The sequence below is a fragment of the Mizuhopecten yessoensis genome, unplaced genomic scaffold, assembly GCF_002113885.1.
Source record: "Mizuhopecten yessoensis strain PY_sf001 unplaced genomic scaffold, ASM211388v2 scaffold5229, whole genome shotgun sequence".
In the NCBI taxonomy this organism is placed as follows: domain Eukaryota; kingdom Metazoa; phylum Mollusca; class Bivalvia; order Pectinida; family Pectinidae; genus Mizuhopecten; species Mizuhopecten yessoensis.
The window spans coordinates 1328929-1349735 of record NW_018405944.1 but is presented as its reverse complement, the minus strand read 5'-3'; the positions used below and the strand labels follow the sequence as shown (position 1 = coordinate 1349735).

Sequence of the window (20807 nt, the reverse complement as noted above, 5' to 3'; positions counted from 1 at the left end):
TGATGGAACAAAGTAGTCCACAAACAAACGTGATAATGTATCTAAAAATCAATAATACGTGATTATTTTAAAAAACCCAATCTATGCTACAAATCATATATAAAATTATCCCTTCAAAATAAGGCAAAAAAGTAAAATTAGCAAAATAGAATATAAAATCAAATTAAAAGCATCAAAACATTATTGCAAAAAATTAACGAACGATGATTAAAGCTGGTTAAGAATAGTTTATACAGTGACATATTGCAGATCATTATTATCCCCTACAGTGATACAAGACTAAAAACATAGAAGGCAGTATGTATTACATTATAAAGTAGTTTCTCTATTACAATATAATTTTCAAGAATAAAGTATCATATATATAATGTATAAACATTGTATTACCAACTTCCAGTTAAAGTTTTGTAATGTATTTGAGAGATATTGAAAATTTGCAAAAAATTTTTCTAGATGCGAAGTAAGTTTTGAAACCTTCTTTTGCTTACTGTTGAAAACGTCTGTTTCCTTTGTCAAGCAAAGCATGCAAAAAAACTTGGCAATTATTATGCATACCAAACTTGATGTATTTTTTTGTGTTTTTTTTTTTGTATGTTTATGACGTTGGTTTTGAATCCCAATTACATGTACATACAATTTTAGTTTTTAATTAGTTTTAAACTATTGAGCTCATCATATATTAAACAACTGGCAAGTTTAAGTCAAGCTAAGCATGGTGTCGAAAAATTAATGGTAGGAGTACATGATTAATTTTGACTGTCCATGAGAAATATTGACAAGAGTAATGGCATTAAGCACCGCTCAAGAAAGACCTCAAATGTTATATTTTATCAAATATCTTCGCTAAGCTGAAAAAGTGTGGTCTATTAGCGACAACCAAGTGTTTACTGATGTGCCTTAGAAAGTTAAAACTGATAAAATTGCTGCTGAAAAGCAGTGAATTTTGCCTCTGTTTAAATTTGTTCACTTTTGAAAATAGGGTGAATATCACAGTAGGCAAATAGTATGATAACAGCATGCATTTTAACTCATTCACCCCTGAAGACACATGTGAACTCTTCTAATTCAAGGGTTGGAAGAGCTCACCATGAAATTTCAGGGATGAATGAGTTGAAACAAAGGGAGGTTGAAATCACCAGTGGGAAAAATTATTTTCAATTAAAAGAGGACTAAATTTTCATAGGGTGAACTAATACTGATGAGAGTGATTGACCATTGTATAATTATGCTCTACATTCATTATATTGTCAAAACCCAATATAATGTCCCTCCTTATTTTGCCATCTCACTCTTTTCATTCTTTCTTTTGTTATTCTGGGTCCTTTTTTTTAACAAAACAATTATCTCCTTTGTCATACTGTCAAACCCCTTTAAAATGCCAACACTTTGAGGGCAGTATAAAGAGGTTTTAATAGACGATAGACTCAGTGGGGTTATCATGTTTCGGCCCGGAAGACATATAACACTGTATATCTTTAGGTAAACAATATAAGGATAAAACTTATACAAATAATGATTTGGCATACTAGACACTCAATACAGATCTATCTGACATTCAGGAGAAAGTGTAGGCAAAAGTTCAAAATGTTTTCTTTTAATTTCAGAGACACAAAATAATGTGCTTCACAATTAACCCTTAAGTAAGAGAGACAACGTGTATGGTATACTTATATTTACTGAGACAACTTGGAGAGATGTACTAAGGGAGACAACTGAGACAGATATTATGGGATTACAGTAGAGAGGAATAAAGGGGAACAACTCTGATGACATCTTAAAGAAAATCATTGGTCCAACATTTCTCAAAGTTCAAACTGTTTTCATAGTTATGTCAATCTTATCGTATTGGTCCAAGGAAACTTTTCTCATCAAAGCATTTTAATCAATCAAATGACTTACTCTTCATTTCTTTTAATATTAATGTTCTCAAAAAAAAATTCATAATGCACAAATTGAAAATCATTATTGCAATCAATATACCAGAAGAACATGATGATTAAAAGTGGATAAACGAACAAAAAGTAACAATCCTTGTCTTCACATAGAAGAGTTACACAGATCTTTCAAACACCCAAATCAGAAAATTGCAAACTTTGATCGATGTTTACGCCCTTGCAAATTTCCATTCCTCTAAACATTTGAAAAAACTGCAGAAAGAGTTGAATTTATCCTCTCATCATGGTTTTTAAACTACAAAGTCATATATCCATCTTTTATTAAGTTTCATATTGTTTTAAATTAATTTGACAGGTCAAGGGGGAAAGTGTCAAAAATACAGCAAGGGCAAAAATATTCCTGTTTACAGTATTAAAAGCACCCCTTAAAAAAATTATTATATTACAGTATACCCAGTAATGTAAAAATTGCATCTGCTGCAAATTAGGAAAATAGTTTGTTAATTTAATAACGCGAATGAAAAATATTTGTAAATATTTCATGTTAAGCATTAATACAGCAGCAGCATGTATCAAATAATTAAAACTTTCAATATTTGGCGCAAAAAATATTATTGTAATTGGCAATGAATTGTAAAAACAATTTTAAGCAGACATGTGAATATTTACGATTTAAAACACCACAGACAAACAGATTGATCAACATTGACTAACATGTAGCTTTACAAATCTATACCTACATGTACTTCTAGCCTCCACATATACATACATGCACATTGCCTTCAAATGTCTATTTTTACCTATACTTAGCCTTATATATACCGGATCTATATATAGACTTCAAATACCTATATATATATAGTATAATATACCTATACATAGCCTTCAAATATCTATTTAAACATTTACATAGCCTCAAATATCTAAACGTGGCCTCCAAATCTATAAAATTACCTAGCTAGCTACCCTTTCTCTGTCATCTACATTTTGTATATTGCAAGGTAACAGTGGGTGTAGATTCAAACAACTATACGTATTACAGGTAATTTTTCATTCACAGAACTGACTCAAGTCTTCATTACGTGAGAATTTTAAATTGTAGTAAAAATGGCACAAATATTGAGCAATGGAAAACTGTAACTGACAAATATATTGGAACATTTGGAAATTCTGGCATAAGTGTTCAACGATTATTTCTCGACTCCAAAGTTACGTTTTACAAGAAAGTACCTCCCATTATCATTTAATTGGTATTTATTCTGGGAAAGTTATGGTTTGTAACTGTGAAATTAATCACTTTATTCTCTTATGTACTTTAATCTGAGAATTAGGTCTTCATGTTTTATTTACAAAAACTTCAATTAAATTTAACAAATGATAACAAGTATTGATGAAATTCATATTTTTGAAAGATTGAAATATGCAAATGAGTCTCCTGGTGAATTAAAGCAGAGAAGTCTATCACTTGTGAAAATAAAGGGACTTATATTACTTCATATGGGTGTATTTCAAAGCCCAACAAATGTATATATCATAAATATTGCAAGATTTATTAATTTTGAGTGGATCAATGAAGATTTGTTTTCATTCTTCAACAATTATATTTAGCGCATGATCTTATATGTACATTTTTTTTATTTGAGTATAAATGTCTTAATAGAATTACCTCCCTTGTTGTATATAACTCCAAAGACACATTTTTTCTCTCAGAAAATCTTATATTATGCTCTGGAATCTGTATATCTGTATAAATGTTCCACAAAATGTTATGTATTTTGTAAAATTCTTGGTCATTATTTTTTAAATCATTAAAAACACAATTCATTAAGAAATCCGTAACAAATGCAGCAGTTTGAATTAGTTGTTCCCCCACAATCTGCTAAATAAATAATATACCCCTTATCCTACTTGTAAAGGCACCTACAAATAATCAAACAAACCAATTATGTACTCATATATAAAGTTTTCATATAGAAATTTTCATGTAGAATTTGCATTGATACTGAATTTCATCATAATTATAAAATTTTCATATGTCAAAAATTGAATATGTTATGGACTTTTAAAATGATCAACCTGATCTAACAACATAATACAACAATTTAATTTCCATTCAATCAGAGAGAAAACACTGATGTTCAAATTTAGTCTAATGTGTTATTTAGATAACGGACTGTATTGATGCATCCATATTTTGAATCTAAAATATCTTATTTTAATTCTTGAATTCAAACATACTATGTTATGTAAGACATACTATATGTCTGAGAATTCAACGTGATTGCCACCAGAGGAAAAACAAGCATCTTTTTTCATATCAGGTTTAAAAACAATTTACTGAAATGTTTTAAAATCACTCTTTCCTGAAGCTTTTTGTCATATTGATACAACTTTGTCCTCAGATAAATACCAAGCATCAGAAATGTTTAATAATGGGACTTTTAGACTACATGGTACAAAATTGATATTTTTTTTAAATCTTCCTATGTTGACTAGCAAAATTAATACACAATTAACATTTATATAAACACTGTTAAAGTAAGCTAGAGAATCGTGAACACAATTTCATTCCATGGCACAGAATCTCTCGGTAACCAAGGCGACGTATGCTTGGTTGTCAGATCATGAGCTGGCTTTGATGAACTTGTAAACCTTCTCATGGGCTCTCTTGCAGCATTCCTTGAAGTGACCTTGAAGGAAAATTAAATTCATGACAAAATCTCATTTCTCCAAATAATGTGTTAATTTATTTGCACTAGTGAATTTATTTCTTTATAACACAAGAATTACTTTAATCAGTTAATAACACTGACACATTTTGACCAGGACATTTTTATGCAAAAATCAGAAAATTACTTTCGTAATAACATCAAAATGTTATCAAATTCCTATAGGATTGAGTGAAAATATTCTTCTAGAATAATCAGCGAAATTGTATCTCTGCAACAATTTACACATGTGAATTCACCTATCACAAAAAAGGCGAAAATAACTCTGCCACAAAAATTACAAGTAGCCTTTATCATGTGCTATTACAAAGTTTTCTTATGATAAATTTGTGAAGACAGAATTAATGAAATTAATTTGAGTTGACAAGTATTTTATAAAATGACCGTGTACAAACTACATGACATGTACCTAGTGACTTCTTTCAGTAAACTTCAGTTTCGCCATTTTGAGTTACATTTTACCTAGATACAACATGTGTATTGGCTCACCTGGGAGATGGAAAAAACCATGAGTTACCCCTCTAACACAGTGCGTCTGAGACGGGATACCCGCTTTCTTCAATTTGTTATGGTATGCTTTAAACAATGAAACAATTTGATTAATTTTCATATCATGAAGCAGACACAATTAAAACAGGGGTCATCCAGACAAAAAAAATAAAAATAAAAGCTTTTAAAAACTTTCTCAAAAAATTCAATCTTGGATATTTTTTGTACCACTTTTTTTATTAACATATACGCTCAAGCAAATAAACTCTTACCAACGCCTGCATCTTTGAGAACATCAAATTCAGCAAGGATGATCAGTGCAGGTGGCAGGCAGTTGAACTTTTCATTTAGAAGAGGCGATGCTAGAACTGATTCCTTATCAGATTCGTCTATATAGTTTTCGGAAAACCTAAAAACACAGAAATATTTTGTAACTGAACTATATACTCTGTGTTCTAATATAGGGAAAGAAACGCCAGTACAATCATTATAATTATACATTTAGGGATGATGGTCATCTTGATATAAGTACATGCATTTCTATTGTATTTGGTGTACAAAAATAATACAAAAGAATCAACCAGTTTAAGGATCCCTGTACCACTGAACTTCACACTGCTTAACTACCTGGTTGGTTGGGTGGTGCAGTGGATAGCGCACTTGCCTTTAACCAAGGTGGCCGGGGTTCGATTCCCATATCGGACGTGAAAAGGTATGGGGTCACCTGCTCGATCACGTGGGTTTTCTTCGGGTACTCCGGTTTACTTCCACCATAATATAAGCCCCCCACGCGCTATCATCAGGGCCAACAAGAGTGATTAGTATAAGTTGTAAAAACTTGTTTCATAATTGTTAAAATTAACTCAAGTTTATATATACCTGGTATTGCTCTAGCCGACTGAGCTACCTGGTTGACGGAAGTGTCATGGCCCAATTGTTCTGCAGTTATAGCTAAACAGAAGTTCAGGGGAGATCACTGCATTTACGAAAAACCAGTGGAATGGGGCAGGGATCCTTAAAGTACATTAAATACTCAACTCCTCTAATTATCCTACACTTTGCAAAATAACAATCGTAGACTAACACCTCCCTGACATTTATTTACAACATGAGGCCAAATGGTCCTATGTCCCTCCCTTTGAAGCAAGTAACAGGTACGTTCTTCCTCCAAGGTATCTACTGCACTGGCCAAATATCAGAACTCTAAGGCCGTTTTTGTTTAAACGGTCAAACCGGTCGGACCACTGTTGTTCGTTTATTAAATGAGGTCGGACCTAGTAATCTGATGCTGCTTTCAGGCGAGCCTTGATAAAGCCTTGCAAGACCTGCATAAACATTTGCAGGTCCGCCATCATTTATACCAGAAATTGTTACATTTATAAACGGTCAAACCAGTTGTTCCGCATAAACGAACAGGCCCTAAGTCTTAATATAAAGCTATCCACCAATTAAAGCCCATGCATGTTGACATGTACAGTACAACCTTTGACGCAGGCCAGCACTCAAAGCTGACCTTTGACCTAAACACAATATGCTAGAAAAAGATTTTAACTGATGGTAAATATAACAATCATTGTTATCTTCTGACTAAATATCACTCTGAAAATTATATATATGGTAATATTTACAGCCTTCAATGAAATTCACTCAAAAACTATTATTATTAAAAACTAGAGTTATCATCTCATAACCAGACCAGTGAACATGACAAATAGCTACGACGTCAACACAGACTATGCTAATTTTCCTGAAATGAGACACAATCGTGTGACGTCATCAACAGTAGTTGTGGGCAGATTTAACCGATGCTTATACAAATTTCAGGCTAGAACAACAGGACAATACTCAACTATAGAACGACATAGAACTGACACCCAGGAATCTTAATTGTGACCTTGACCTACAACACCATTGACCTTGACCCACATACCATTGAGTCATCTCCTTTGACAGTCCAGGGAAGTTTTCGAATTCCTCTTGAGATGGGTACTTCTGTGTGTAGTCAACATTTGGGTAAATTAGAACCTGCAAAATAAAACAAGATTGTAAAGCTTCTTGACATGGAGAGGTAGTCTTCAGAACATGTCCATTAACTTCATGCATCCTCCATACTCAAGGGATTATGTTCACTTTCGCTCTCTGCACCCCTGGATAGCAAAATTGAAGGCTCAGTTTGCACCACCTTGAGGATGAGACTAGAAGACTAGTCTGATCGTTTGATGAACATCAAAAGGATCCCTTGATCACCTAACGGTAAAATTGACTGGCTTTGAAGTCGAGTGTTGCTCCTCTTGAAGGCTCAGTTTGCACCACCTTGAGGATGAGACTAGAAGACTAGTCTGATCCTTTGTTGAACATCAAAAGGATCCATTGGTCACCTAACGGTAAAATTGACTGGCTTTGTAGTCAAGTGTTGCTCCTCTGTAATCTTCAAAGGACAGGTATCAGCCTAGCGATTGGTAAGGTTTTTCTACCTAAGACCAATCAAATAGCTAGCTGTGTGCCTTCAATTTTGCCATGACAAACTCCAGGGGTGCAGAGAGCGAAAGTAAGCGTAACCCCTGGAGAATCGAGGATGAACTTCATAAAACTGTTCTAGCACTCAAACTCAGGTACATGTACATGTCTGTTGGTTGGAACAACTGTAAGTACATGACATTTAGTGTGGTCATAGATCAAAACAGTGGTACATATATATCCAAGATGGCGGACATTCAGGAACAAGATGGATACTCACTATTAAGCCCCCTCCCTACTTTGGTCAATCTTTTTTCCCTAGCGGTGGGGGCTTATTTGTGAATCAATATGGGAATGTACTCAAACAAACTTTATTTAGATCTTACAAAAAAATCATGCATTTAAACAATAAACAATAATCATGCAAATGTTGACAGCTATAAGTTTTAGCATAACAATTTTTTATAAATATCAATCTCACTAGGATTTTAGCTCAATCGGCAAAACCTGTGTTTGAGAATGAGAATGGTTATGTAACGTCTAAATATGTAACACATCTAGAGTACTATGAAGAACAGGGATGTACGCTACAGATACTGTTACCATATTTGCCATAGTTAGTACCCAGGGTGCGTAAAACTTGGCTGAAGAAGACACTTGCTAAGAAAACAAAAGAAACGCACGGGTCATTAAAGATGTTCGAGGATGATAGGTGTGACTCGCAAGATGCGGGTCATAGAAACGTTTTGCCCCTAGCTAGCCACCTTCCTGATATATAGGAAGCACAGAAAATAAATGTGTGTACATGTATATCCCCATTTAGTGAGCTACAGAGGCTGACGTTGGTACCTGGTAATCAATGATGGTCCTGAGTTGTTGAGACACCACGGCCGCCAGTCTACCGCCGGCACTGTGACCTCCGACCCCTATAGTACTATCATTGACTGCGCCTAGCAAAAAGAAAGCATGCAGGTGAGAAAACAACCTACCTGGTAGTCTATATCACCGTGAAGTTGGTGAGTGACAGCAGCAGCGAGCTGTCCCCCGGCACTGTCTCCGCCCACACCAATGGTACTATTGTTGACCGCACCTGACATAGGTAAAACATGTTCTATGTGGTCTTAAAACTGTAGAAAAGACATACAGTAAAACCTGGATATACTGCCAGGGAAAATCTGGTGTTATAAAGGGGTATTGCATGGCATAAATTGAGGGAAATGCATAAAGGAATGCTGAAGTAAACAAGAAATAGGGACATTGAAATATGTTGGCTGTAAATTAAATGTGGTGTCAAATGAAATAAGGGGCATTATATTGAGGTTTTACTGTATATTGTAAACAGTATGTTTGAGGTTTACCCTGTGTGATGGAAACCACGAGGATGCAATATAACAGCAAACGCTTCTAAAATGTAAAGGAACCAAATCATTTCTAGTTAAATTACACCATATACACAGACAGTTAGGAAACTAGCAGTAAAAATTACAAAGGTTTTAAAAGCAAAATGAAATTTTTTGGAACATTCTTTATCAAATTGATATATAATGATGCTGAGATCTAGACCCAGTCTTAAATATATAGACAGAAAAAGCCTGCAATCAAATATATACTGTAACCATACTTAATTTAGCACATTCAAATTTTAGCACATTTTTATATTTTGACAAGATATATGCATATTGATAAATTGGCTTATAAGCATTAGGAAACACGATACAGAAATACAAATTAGCTCAATCATAGTTTAGCACAATATCAAGCGGGATCCTCGACCACTGCTAAAATTGTAACTACCGGTAGGTATTGAAAATTGATTTTTTCCAGCAATACTATACATGTAGCTTTGATAATATGATAAAATAAACAAAACATAATATAATCAACAACAGTGTTCCGAGTGTGGGAATTCAGCAGGGCTAATCCTGGACTGGGAAGGGTTACCTATAATTGACCAGGTATAGGTCAGTAGATTATAGCGACAGTTTAATAAAAGGGGGAGATTAACACCATCTGGGTTAGAATCCTGGTCTTAGCCATTTTTTTTGCATTTTAACACTTAGATCACTGTAGTTGATTTTTGTCATCTATTTAATTTTTAAGTATTTTTCATAAAACTTCCACATGGTATAATTTTATCAAAGCCAAAGTCATGTGAGAGAATAGTTACCACCGTGTAGTTACAGTGGATGTATAGTTAGACAGTGATGCATGGACACCCTTAAGCAATATGGAACACCTCAAGCAGAAAGCAGTTTACCAAAAGAAAAACTTATTCATTGCCCGAACAACTTTTACCTATTAAGGATTTGTTGAAGTTCACCCAGCGTACCACACACTTGGCATCATCGTTGCTCGCAGGGAAGCGGTGTTCTGGTCCTAGACGGTATTCCACATTGACAACAACACATGGAGCATCTCTGTCAATAACAAAAAACTTTGTATGAGTGTATATTGTATGATACAAAGGATGTAGACTAATACAATGTTTATTGTATGATACAAAGGACATTACAAGGTATACTGTATGATAGAAAGGTCATACATTAATACAATCTATACTCAAGGATACAAAGGACGTAGATTATACAATGTATACTGAATGATACAAGGACATATATTAATACAATGTATACTGAATGATACAAAGCACATACATTAATACAATGTATACTGAATGATACAAAGCACATACATTAATACAATGTATACTGTATGATACAAAGTATGTACATTAATACAATGTATACTGAAGAATACAAAGGACATACATTTATACAATGTATACTGAAGGATACAAAGGACGTAGATTAATACAATGTATACTGAATGATACAAAGGACGTAGATTATACAATGTATACTGAATGATACAAAGCACATACATTAATACAACGTATACTGTTTGATACAAAGTACGTACATTAATACAATGTATACTGTATGATACAAAGCACATACATTAATACAATGTATACTGAATGATGCAAAGTACGTACATTAATACAATGTATACTGTATGATACAAAGCACATACATTAATACAATGTATACTGAAGGATACAAAGGACGTAGATTATATAATGTATACTGAAGGATACAAAGGAGGTAGATTATACAATGTATACTGAAGGATACAAAGGACGTAGATTATACAATGTATACTGAAGGATACAAAGGACAAAGATTATACAATGTATACTGAAGGATACAAAGGAGGTAGATTATACAATGTATACTGAAGGATACAAAGGACGTAGATTATACAATGCATACTGAAGGATACAAAGGACAAAGATTATACAATGTATACTGAAGGATACAAAGGAGGCAGATTATACAATGTATACTGTATGATACAAAGGAGGTAGATTATACAATGTATACTGAAGGATACAAAGGACGTAGATTATATAATGTATACTGAAGGATACAAAGGAGGTAGATTGTACAATGTATACTGTATGATACAAAGGACATACATTAATACAATGTATACTGAAGGATACAAAGGAGGTAGATTGTACAATGTATACTGTATGATACAAAGGACATACATTAATACAATGTATATCCCAGTTGTAATTCCTTTCCTGTTACACATTGTATACTGAACATGTATGCTGCATCCGACATACAAAATAGTAGCATGGTGCAGAACTAGAATGGGGCGATTGTCGGAACCCTTGTAGCTCAACTGGTAGAGCCTCAGTCTAGAGTTCGGAAGGTCCTGGGTTGAATCCCAATCTGTCCGTGCATTTTCCTGTTCCTGTTACTTAAAAAGACCTGTCTTAGGGGCAAAAAAGGAGAGAGGAATGTAGCAAAACTGGACTGGGTCGACCGCCTGTGATCAGGTATAGTAACTCAACCGGTATAGAGCATCGGTCAAGAGTATGGATGTCCAAAGTTTATTATTAATCTCTGTTTTGAACATTTAATTCAAGGAGGGGAAAGGGGGGGGGGGTGTACTGTGTGAAATATATGGCTATATTTGCAGCCTAAGTTATAGACAAAATCCTAAATACGCCCTAATGAATTCAAAATTCATGTTAAAACCCTATATATCTCTTAATTCACATCGTAGTCCATCGTCACGTGTATCGTTCTAGCTCTGCATCACTCATGAAAGATTATTAGAGGCATCAGACTTAAGCCTATAACACTACAGCTTCATCCCAATACACAGACAGGCTGACACAGATTGCTGATTCATCAATATCAAATGCTGGGGGGAAAAATCCAATATTCATTCGTGTGAAAAGTCACCAGGGAAATGTGTATCGTGGCATATATAACAAGGGATATGTGTGAATGTATCTTCGCTGTGTTTTGTTATTGCCAGAATTATACTGTACATATATATCTCATAGATTTTTGTCATGCAGGATCATTACAGTTTAACCTGATTCCACTGGGCCAACGCCTGCTGGATCTAGCAGATTTTATGTCGAAACTATAGCGAAACACTTTACAGGATTTTCTATGGAATTTAAGGTGGACATTAGTAGGATATGTACGAGCTATTTATTGCAACCTATATCATATTTAGGTTGATTTTAATGTAATGCACAATTTTTCAGCATTTTGTTACCAGAAACTTAATACACAGCAGATCTTCATAGGTTTTCTTCACTAAATTAAGAATTTGGAGTTTCCTAATCGTGACGATAATTTTATTGTTGTATTGTGTATATATACCTACATTTATATAAGGCCAAACGAAAAATATTTTGTGTTTCCAGTAACCCTACCTACCCTAATTTTTTGTGCCTACGCTTAACTTTTTAAGGCAATTTTCAAAGAAGCACTGTTACCATAACTCTACTATATAAACCAATGAATTTTATTTGTTAAAATAAAATTTGTTGCCTACCTTACCTACCCTAAATTTGTCAACATGTTACAGGAAACACATATTTTTTCTGCTGTATATATATACATATATAGGTGTTATGTTGCTTTAGGTATATATATACATATATAGGTGTTATGTTGCTTTAGGTATATATATACATATATAGGCGTAATGTTGCTTTAGGTATATACATACATATATAGGTGTTATGTTGCTTTAGGTATATATATACATATATAGGTGTAATGTTGCTTTAGGTATATATATACACAAATTTTAGCTCCTTTAGTCCTACAAAGTTCCAGCTGAAATGCGTACATAAAACTCGCCCAATTAAACACGAGGGTGTGAAACTTCCCGTCTACCAAGTACACCTGTAATTCAGGTATTAACGTCACAAATACATTTCAATTTATGTGTGAACTGTTTGTCTGTGAAGTTCTCATCCAGTATTTCTTAACTGGTTGCATAATTATATTTTAGGCCGATAACTTGTTGTCCTATATATAAGGTCAATAAGTGGGTCACATATTTCGTAGTCACGAACATGACCTCCGTTTGGTAAATTGAACAGATTATATTTCACCCAGTACAATTACAACAGGTAGTTCATATTTTAAACCTTCAGATCAACATACGCTATTTGTTTGTTTATTAATTTGATTTTTATGGTTCAAAACACAGAAACATATAATAAGGAAGACAGTTCAATAAAATTTGCCTCTTAGATAAATAGCTAGCAGCAACATCCGCCTTAACAAAACCATCACCTCCTCAAAAACGGAAGCCTGGATATTGCTGTGGTTAGCATATGCAGTCAAGCTGGTACTCTTAATTTGACAAAATCATAGTGATGAATTTTCTGTTACCTGGATTAAACCATAAGTTGGAATATCTTTCTTCAACTATTTCTCACAACTGTTACTTAAGCTTACTGAAGAGCTTTCAACCTGACTATGCTGAGACTTGATCCCTTCTGACGTGATAACACTTCAGAACTTGAATACGACGCACTATTGGTCACATGACTCTGAGGTCATGTGAACATGTGACCGAGGCAACACCTGTTTCAATAAAATGGTCCAAATGATCTTTCATGCCAAATCTGGTTGAATTTTAATCAGTTGCTAGAGAGAAGTAGTTTTTTTTAAGGTTATTAGTGGATGATTTATGCTGCAGTACTAAATCAGACCTGCTAAATATGTAGTTTTCAAACTGACGATCACTGTGTGCACCTATATGGGAATTATCATAGAGAGGTGTTCCATAGGGAAAATATATATCATATACATATGCACAGGGGGAGGAATCACTTTTCAGTTTGAGTAATGATCACACGTGTAAAAGTTGAGAAATATTTTTAAATCAAACTATAATCGTTTTGATTACGATTCTGTAGGCTATAATTGCTTACCAAACTTCGTCTGCATGTTTTGGTTCTTTACCGGAAGTTTGTGTGTATTCAGAACCATTTTTTTTACTTCAGAGCAGAAAGTGTTCTGGGTATTTCTGGCGCGAATATTGCACCTGCGAATTGCCATGTTTTGGGGTATATAAGTCCGGGAGCTAGTAATTAGTTCGCCAGTCAGGTTTCCAAGTCTCATGACTTTCTGACTCATTCTTTTACGTAGTGCTACCCAACTATATAGGTACAATATCGAGGGAGTAGGCGTCTAGATTTAAATTCTGCCTTTATGTAGTGGTCGTATTACATAGATTTAAATAGGCGCAACGCTGTCCATCTATAGATAGTAGTAGGGTTAGGTGTTTAGCCACGTAGGCTGTGATAATTTTATTTTTGTTATCGTCAATGAGATGTACTGCCTTTATAGGATATTGCTTTACTCTTATCAATAAATAAACTTTATTTACCATACTTCAAATTTTATATTCATAAATTAAGACCCTGACCGAGCCAAGATTACCGAACCTGGTTTGGTTTCTCCAGTTTGAAACCACTTCTTTCACACATGCAAGGTGACGTATCTGAAGGACTTTTTACATTGATGCAATCAAAGGGCTGACTTTTGACTGGTTGGTCGGGATGTAGTACACCAGTAGAAATGTCTGTATGTGTGACTTCCTGTTTGTAAGGGGAAATCTTAATGCAGACTTGAATCACTATTACAATGCATATCATTTGTATGGCCCTTAAGGATATAGTCTTTAAGATTCAGTCAGCATTTTAATTCAAGTAGCCCAGTATACAGATGTTAGGTTATATTGTACAGAATAATGTATGTACGATACAGACAGTGTGCCTATACAGCTATATGATACAATAACTTTAACCCCTGTAAGGTTCGGGGTAAGAATATAAGTATCTCAATGCAAGCTACGATATGAGGCAACTAAAGTACAGCCCCCTGCAGAATTGGACGTTTATACTTTTGTGTTTATCTACAAGTTGTAGATATTCATGAGTGAAGTTCTGCATACCCCGTTTGATGGATTCTTAAATGAAATTCACTAGTACAGCCATAAGATTAATAGAAATTCAAAGAGGTGAACAGACAACATCAAATAGGGAGTCTCTGCAAATTTAGTCCAGTTTACCTGTTTCGGCCCACGAGGTCATCAGAACAATGTACGTTTTTCAAAAGATACCTAAGGTACAAAAAGCGGTGCCCTGCCTAGCAACAAACAACAGCAATCTATATATAGTGACGTCTACAACAGTAAAATAGAACGATGACGTCATAGTATTCTTGTAATGTCTGTGAAAAGATGGTATAAGATTTCGCGGCATTTTCATAATCAAAGCCCAGAGTATAAAGGGCAGAGGTCTAGGTCGTTTTCGTTTAAACAGTTGAGCCGGTCGGACTACAGATGTTCGTTTATTAAATAAGGTCGGACCTAGCAGTCTGATGCTGCTTTCAGGTGAGCCTTAATTGACAAAGCCTTGCAAGGCCTGCATAAACATTTGCAGGTTCGCCAGGATTTATACCCAAAATTGTTACATTTGAAAACGGACAAACCGGTTATTCCGCATAAACAAACAGGCCCCTAGAGTTTCGAACATAAAATATGATATCTAAAAAGGAAGCAATGTTGATCATAATGAACAACCTTTTTGATGTACCGAAGTTAATTATCTATTGAATATAAAACCATTTCGGTGGATTAAAGTGATATATCCGGTAATAATGATAGTGTAGGTAAATTCACATATGTCTGCATCCTGCAATTGACGATGCAACAGAAATCATCAAGGTGTAAGTTCAGTCTCTATCAAATTCACTTCTGGATCCAAATGGAATATATAGGCTATAACGTTCCAAAACAGTAGGTATGGGCAGTTTGGTCGAGTGGTTAACACTCCGGCCTTCCACGCAGGCGGCGGGTTCCATCCCCAAAGTCATCGTACACATGGATATCCGAAGAAAGTGTTTTTCTTCTGCCAACACAACTCCAACAACCCAGGTGGAGTATATATATAAATTCGTCTGGGGTGGATGTTATGGTATCTGTGCTGTAGCATTCAAGTGAGGTGGCACTATAAATGATGCCGTTGGAAACATGTTCCCACTACAAACAGAACACATTACATCTCCAGCACACACACAGGCATATATACATATAGGGAGATATTAGCCAGGTGGCATAGGACTAGTAGTTAGCGCATGATAAGGCAGCTCAAATTTGTATTGATTATAATGTATATGCTAATTGTACTGATTGTATTAATTGTATATCTATGAACTATAAAGTGCCTTAGAGTGGCTTATGCTAGCTAGATATATAGAGCTCTATATTAAATGTTGTATATTAGTTATTAGTATGATTTACTCTAAATGATCCTTTCTTGCTAGAGAAAACCAAAATAATTGTTGAAAGTTACTGATGCATGCGTATTAAGTACAAGATATTTTGCCAAACTCTAGGTCATAAGATCGAGACATAAGATTAACCAGGCATGTCCGCTGATCTCCGATTCTAATTCACTCCTCAAAAGAATGACCACGTACATGTAGGTGACAGATGTATTACATCAATGAGAAAAGGTTTTCCATATGTTTAATATCAACGAAGGTGTATTGTGTTCTATTTCTTCCTCAGATCCATATGCAGAAGTCTATAACCTCCATGTGCAAAACCCTGTCTATGATGTTCGGCACACATGAGTATATAAGTTCCTGTAGTGTGTTGTACAATAGGTAGAAATGATGGGATGTCGGCCACGAGTGGATCATACCTACTGTTTCGAAACATTACAGCCTATGCCATTCAGATCCAAAACTGATTTTGATAAAGACTTAATTGCCTTACTCATGACTTCATGATTTCTAGCGCATCGTCACTTGACATCATTGCTCTATTTTGCTGTTGTAGATGTCACTACGTATAGTTTGTCATTGCATTTGTGTATCGCTAGGCAGACTACCACTTTTTGTACTTTAGGTATCTTTTGAAAAATGTACATTGATCTGATGACGGCATTCCTTGTCGGCCAAAACATGTAAATTGGAATAAATTTGCCGAGACTCCCCATTTAATGTTGTCTGGTCAACTCATCTTTGAATTTTGTGTTTTCTGTTTACAGGACATGGAAGAGAAGAAATCATAACTCACTCACTCACTTTCAGATCTTCTGCTCATTACAACCATTGGGACCTCTATCATTTTTTATACCTTTCTCTTCTTTTTTGGTGGTGCCTACCTATGTATACCAAGGCACTCATCCTCACATCGCCTTGGACAATATGAGGACAATGAACCCCAAACAAAACAAAACAATAAAATATATTTCTTTGAATACCAACCTGCCTATACATTTCTCATGCTGAAGTCAGTTGTTCTGTTATTGTTCAATTTTTTTTCTCTTATTTCCCTGCGTGTAAGATAGAGCTTTCCAGGGTGAGAAAGGGCCGGGTGTAGGAAATTTCTATCTTAATACACCCCATTTCACGTGACGTGGTGTCACATTGGCACAACAATGATGTGACGTCACAAATTTGGAACTCTCTGATACCGCAATGCGGAAAAGGCGACGTGATGAAATTAAAACCTTTTACGATGTATTTACCATACACGTTAGAAAGATAAGATTACTTTTTATGCGCAAACAGTGTTTGCAAATATGGGATATGCTAAATCTGGCTGGCTAACATGGTTTCTGAGCTTATTCTGGTGGTTGGAATGAGAGAAAAATACTCTTTCATGCACAAGGGTGAAGGATAGTGAAATTTCCCTATCCTACACCCCTGTGCATGAAAGAATCTTATAATCAGGATGAATAGACCACAGGATGAGGAAGTGCCACAAAAACTTTCCCGCGCTGATCTTTCAGGTTTGATGGTAGTTAGTGTACATGCTGATGTAAGCTCATTTACCTTGAGAAAATTTTGCAGATGACATCGCATGTTTGTCTGGAGCCAACCACGTTACCGCCTCCATGGAAAAACACGAATATGGATGGAGCTCCAACAAGACTGCACTGCTTGGACCTGTAGACAGTCACCGGAATACCAGCTGAAACACACAAGATTTACAGGAACTTTTAATGTAGCAATATAAATGATAAATCTATTCCCCTTGTGGTAGGGAAACACGATTCTTTGTTTCTCCCAAGATTTATCATATTTCGCATGGGCAAACATGATTAATCACAGAGAAGGTTTCCTATACAAGGTCAAAAAATATTATTTTAGGCCGATATAAAACAATAATCCAACAGTAAAGGTTGAGCGTCATTGTTGTCGTCTGTTTCAGTCATTCAGAACTCGGTAGTGTTGGCTCCTGCCCATTTTTTCTATAAAGATTCCAAATAAGAGAAATATTATTGGGGAGAATCTATTGTGTGACAGCGACATGATGTTTTATTGTTCAGTGATGTGATCAATTTCATCCAAATAAGGGAAATGTGATTGAGGAGACTCCAGTGCATAAGGGGAAACATGACGTTTAATTATTGCTCCGTCATGTGATCAATATCATCCAATCAGACACGCTGTTATAAAAGTGAGGTATAAAGAGAAATATCTATTCTCTGGCTGTCTACAGATTATTGACCGGTTGTCCGTCATGATATCTTCATGCAATTCTAGATCTCATGGTCTTGCTTTCAGGGTTATGTTTGCACTTCTATTGCAATGACAAACACTAGTTGCTTTTTAGAAATATAGGGAGGAGGTTCTGGGTTCTCGTGCCAAGATTCTTTACGCCTCGGTTTGGATTATGTTACAGAATCTTAGCCCTCGACTGAGATTATATTATTACCTGATCTTGCTCAGTTACAGGTAATTGAATTTTTTTTCTCGCACCTTTTAGTTTGAAAAAAAAACTATTTAATATTGCTAAAGACTGCAAGTATCCCATTTGGGGACTCAAAGAAGGTTGGCCTCTACATTACTAAAGCTACATTTGAATGCTTCCGCGTAAAAATATAGTCCCTCCTTAAAAAGAAGACAACGTATCTAACAACATCAAAACAGTATACATGTAACAACAAAACAGAATATTTCTAATGCAGATTGTCAATTTCTAGCGGTTAACCCGCTGATAAAAACATTACAGTGTCACATTAAGGTACCAGACAGATCTGGCGAGATATAAAAATCTAGCACAGGGTATGACGTGGGATATCTCTCTCTGAGATGCGAGAAATAATTATGTGTTACCAAAAGCAGCATGCTGATGCACTTACCTCATTTATACCAACTGAATAGTAGAAAGTTTTCAAAGGAAAGCTGGCATGGGGTTTCTGAGATGTCGTCCCAGAAAATTTGTAAAATTGATGTGCTTAAAGAGTTAATCAAATTCAGTGATTTTTTTCTGTTTCATTATATCAATTGGATATATCAATTTGACGGTACTTGAGAATGTATTAAATATTGTGTTCATTTAAGTTCCAATGACTAGCTCCCGGTTTAAGATATTGGAGAACCCTTATCGAGAGCAAAATAACCTGGGTTGTGGCTGTCTTTGAGGACAAAGACTTGGAAAGGTGTACATATATGTATATGTGGAGGTTAGTACAAAGGATATACATAATGTATACATATATATGTGGAGGTTAGTACAAAGGATATACATAATGTATACATATATATGCATTGTACATATATTTAGTACAAAATATCTTTTCTTATTCACAATACATGAGCTTTCCATTATTTTTCAAAATGAACATACAGAAAAAGACTTCGATTCACTTTCATTTACTAATTAATATAACGATAGATTTATATATTTTATTTAGACATAATACTGTTATAACTATAAATGAACTTAAATGGTGATTATGTCTAAGACAATGGTTTATAAACTTTAAAACACCAATATGTGTATTTATACATGTACATGTACTTGTACCATGGATCCTAGTCAGTGCAAATGCTAGTGATTTAATAGGTCTGTAGCATGTGTCTTCGGGGTCGAAGATAGCTCTATTGATTGAGCGTCCGTCTAGAGATCGGAAGGTCCCAGGTTCGAACCCCTGTCTGACCGTGCAATTTTCCTCTCCGAACTGTTACAGGTCATCACTCTTTTATAGATTAATGAATGCTTTTTTCATTTAAGGATACTGCTTAAATCATTTTAAGTATGTGCATAGGTAATATCTAATACTGTATGGCGGTTGTATTTTGTTGGGTTTTTAATTTCGCTATATTCGCGCTTTGACTATATATATATATAAATATCTTTGATTTCTAAACACCAGCAAAATTAGCTAAAATGTTAACCACTTTTACGGACCTTATCACAACATTTTGAAAATTCTTATAACCCAACGCTGTTATGCAAGTTTAAATGAACTCAAATCAGATTATCACCAGACAACTGGGCAGTCCATGTAAGAATAACACTTAAATGTAAGTGGGCACAATGTAGGTGATTAATTGATTACTGTTTACTCCTACAAAGGTACATACACATTTGGTTTTCTTTCGAGTGAAGTCACTGGCACTATACAGTATTTTATTGATTTATTGATTTATTGAGCAAACTGGATGGGAGAAAATCATGATAGTATGTATAAATTGATGAAAAGATCAGATATAATATGAAAAAGAAAATTACCTTGTGCACTGTAGTTACCTTCAGTGCACATCGATGTGAACTTGATCAGTGCACACAGAAATATGAGAACTCCAGTGCACAAGCTAGTTAACTTTTCTTGTTAACTCCAGTGCACTATATAGGCTACCAAGTTTGCTCCCAACTGTACGTAGGGTCACAAAGTTGCCTTACTAGCTCCATGCGGCCAAAGAGAATTTCCCTTTAGCTCAGCAGTAGAGTATCCAACACGGAAGCCCTGGGATATTGAGGTCAAGCCCCAGTGAACACATACTATTTTACAACTTCCTTCCCATTATATATATAAATATAGATTTGTACATGTATAACAATAAGTGATGGTGCCAAATTAATGTGTTAGAGGGGG

General features: G+C 35.0%; 1 protein-coding gene across 2 annotated transcripts in view; it reads right to left on the bottom strand.

Annotated features, from left to right (window-relative positions):
• Positions 1 to 642: 642 nt before the first annotated feature.
• Positions 643 to 20807, bottom strand: part of LOC110450443 (AB hydrolase superfamily protein C1039.03-like) — a 22496-nt gene continuing 2331 nt past the window's right edge. The window contains exons 2-8 of one of the 2 annotated variants that reach the window (XM_021497978.1): positions 17755 to 17893; positions 9866 to 9987; positions 8420 to 8520; positions 7044 to 7138; positions 5386 to 5522; positions 5114 to 5200; positions 643 to 4585 (exon numbers count right to left, since the gene is read on the bottom strand). In XM_021497978.1, coding sequence (XP_021353653.1) covers positions 4518 to 4585; positions 5114 to 5200; positions 5386 to 5522; positions 7044 to 7138; positions 8420 to 8520; positions 9866 to 9987; positions 17755 to 17893 — 749 coding nt within the window. In that variant the 3' untranslated portion in view covers positions 643 to 4517. Of the gene's footprint in view, positions 4586 to 5113; positions 5201 to 5385; positions 5523 to 7043; positions 7139 to 8419; positions 8521 to 8559; positions 8661 to 9865; positions 9988 to 17754; positions 17894 to 20807 lie in introns of both variants that reach the window. The other variant, XM_021497977.1, reaches the window with a different exon arrangement.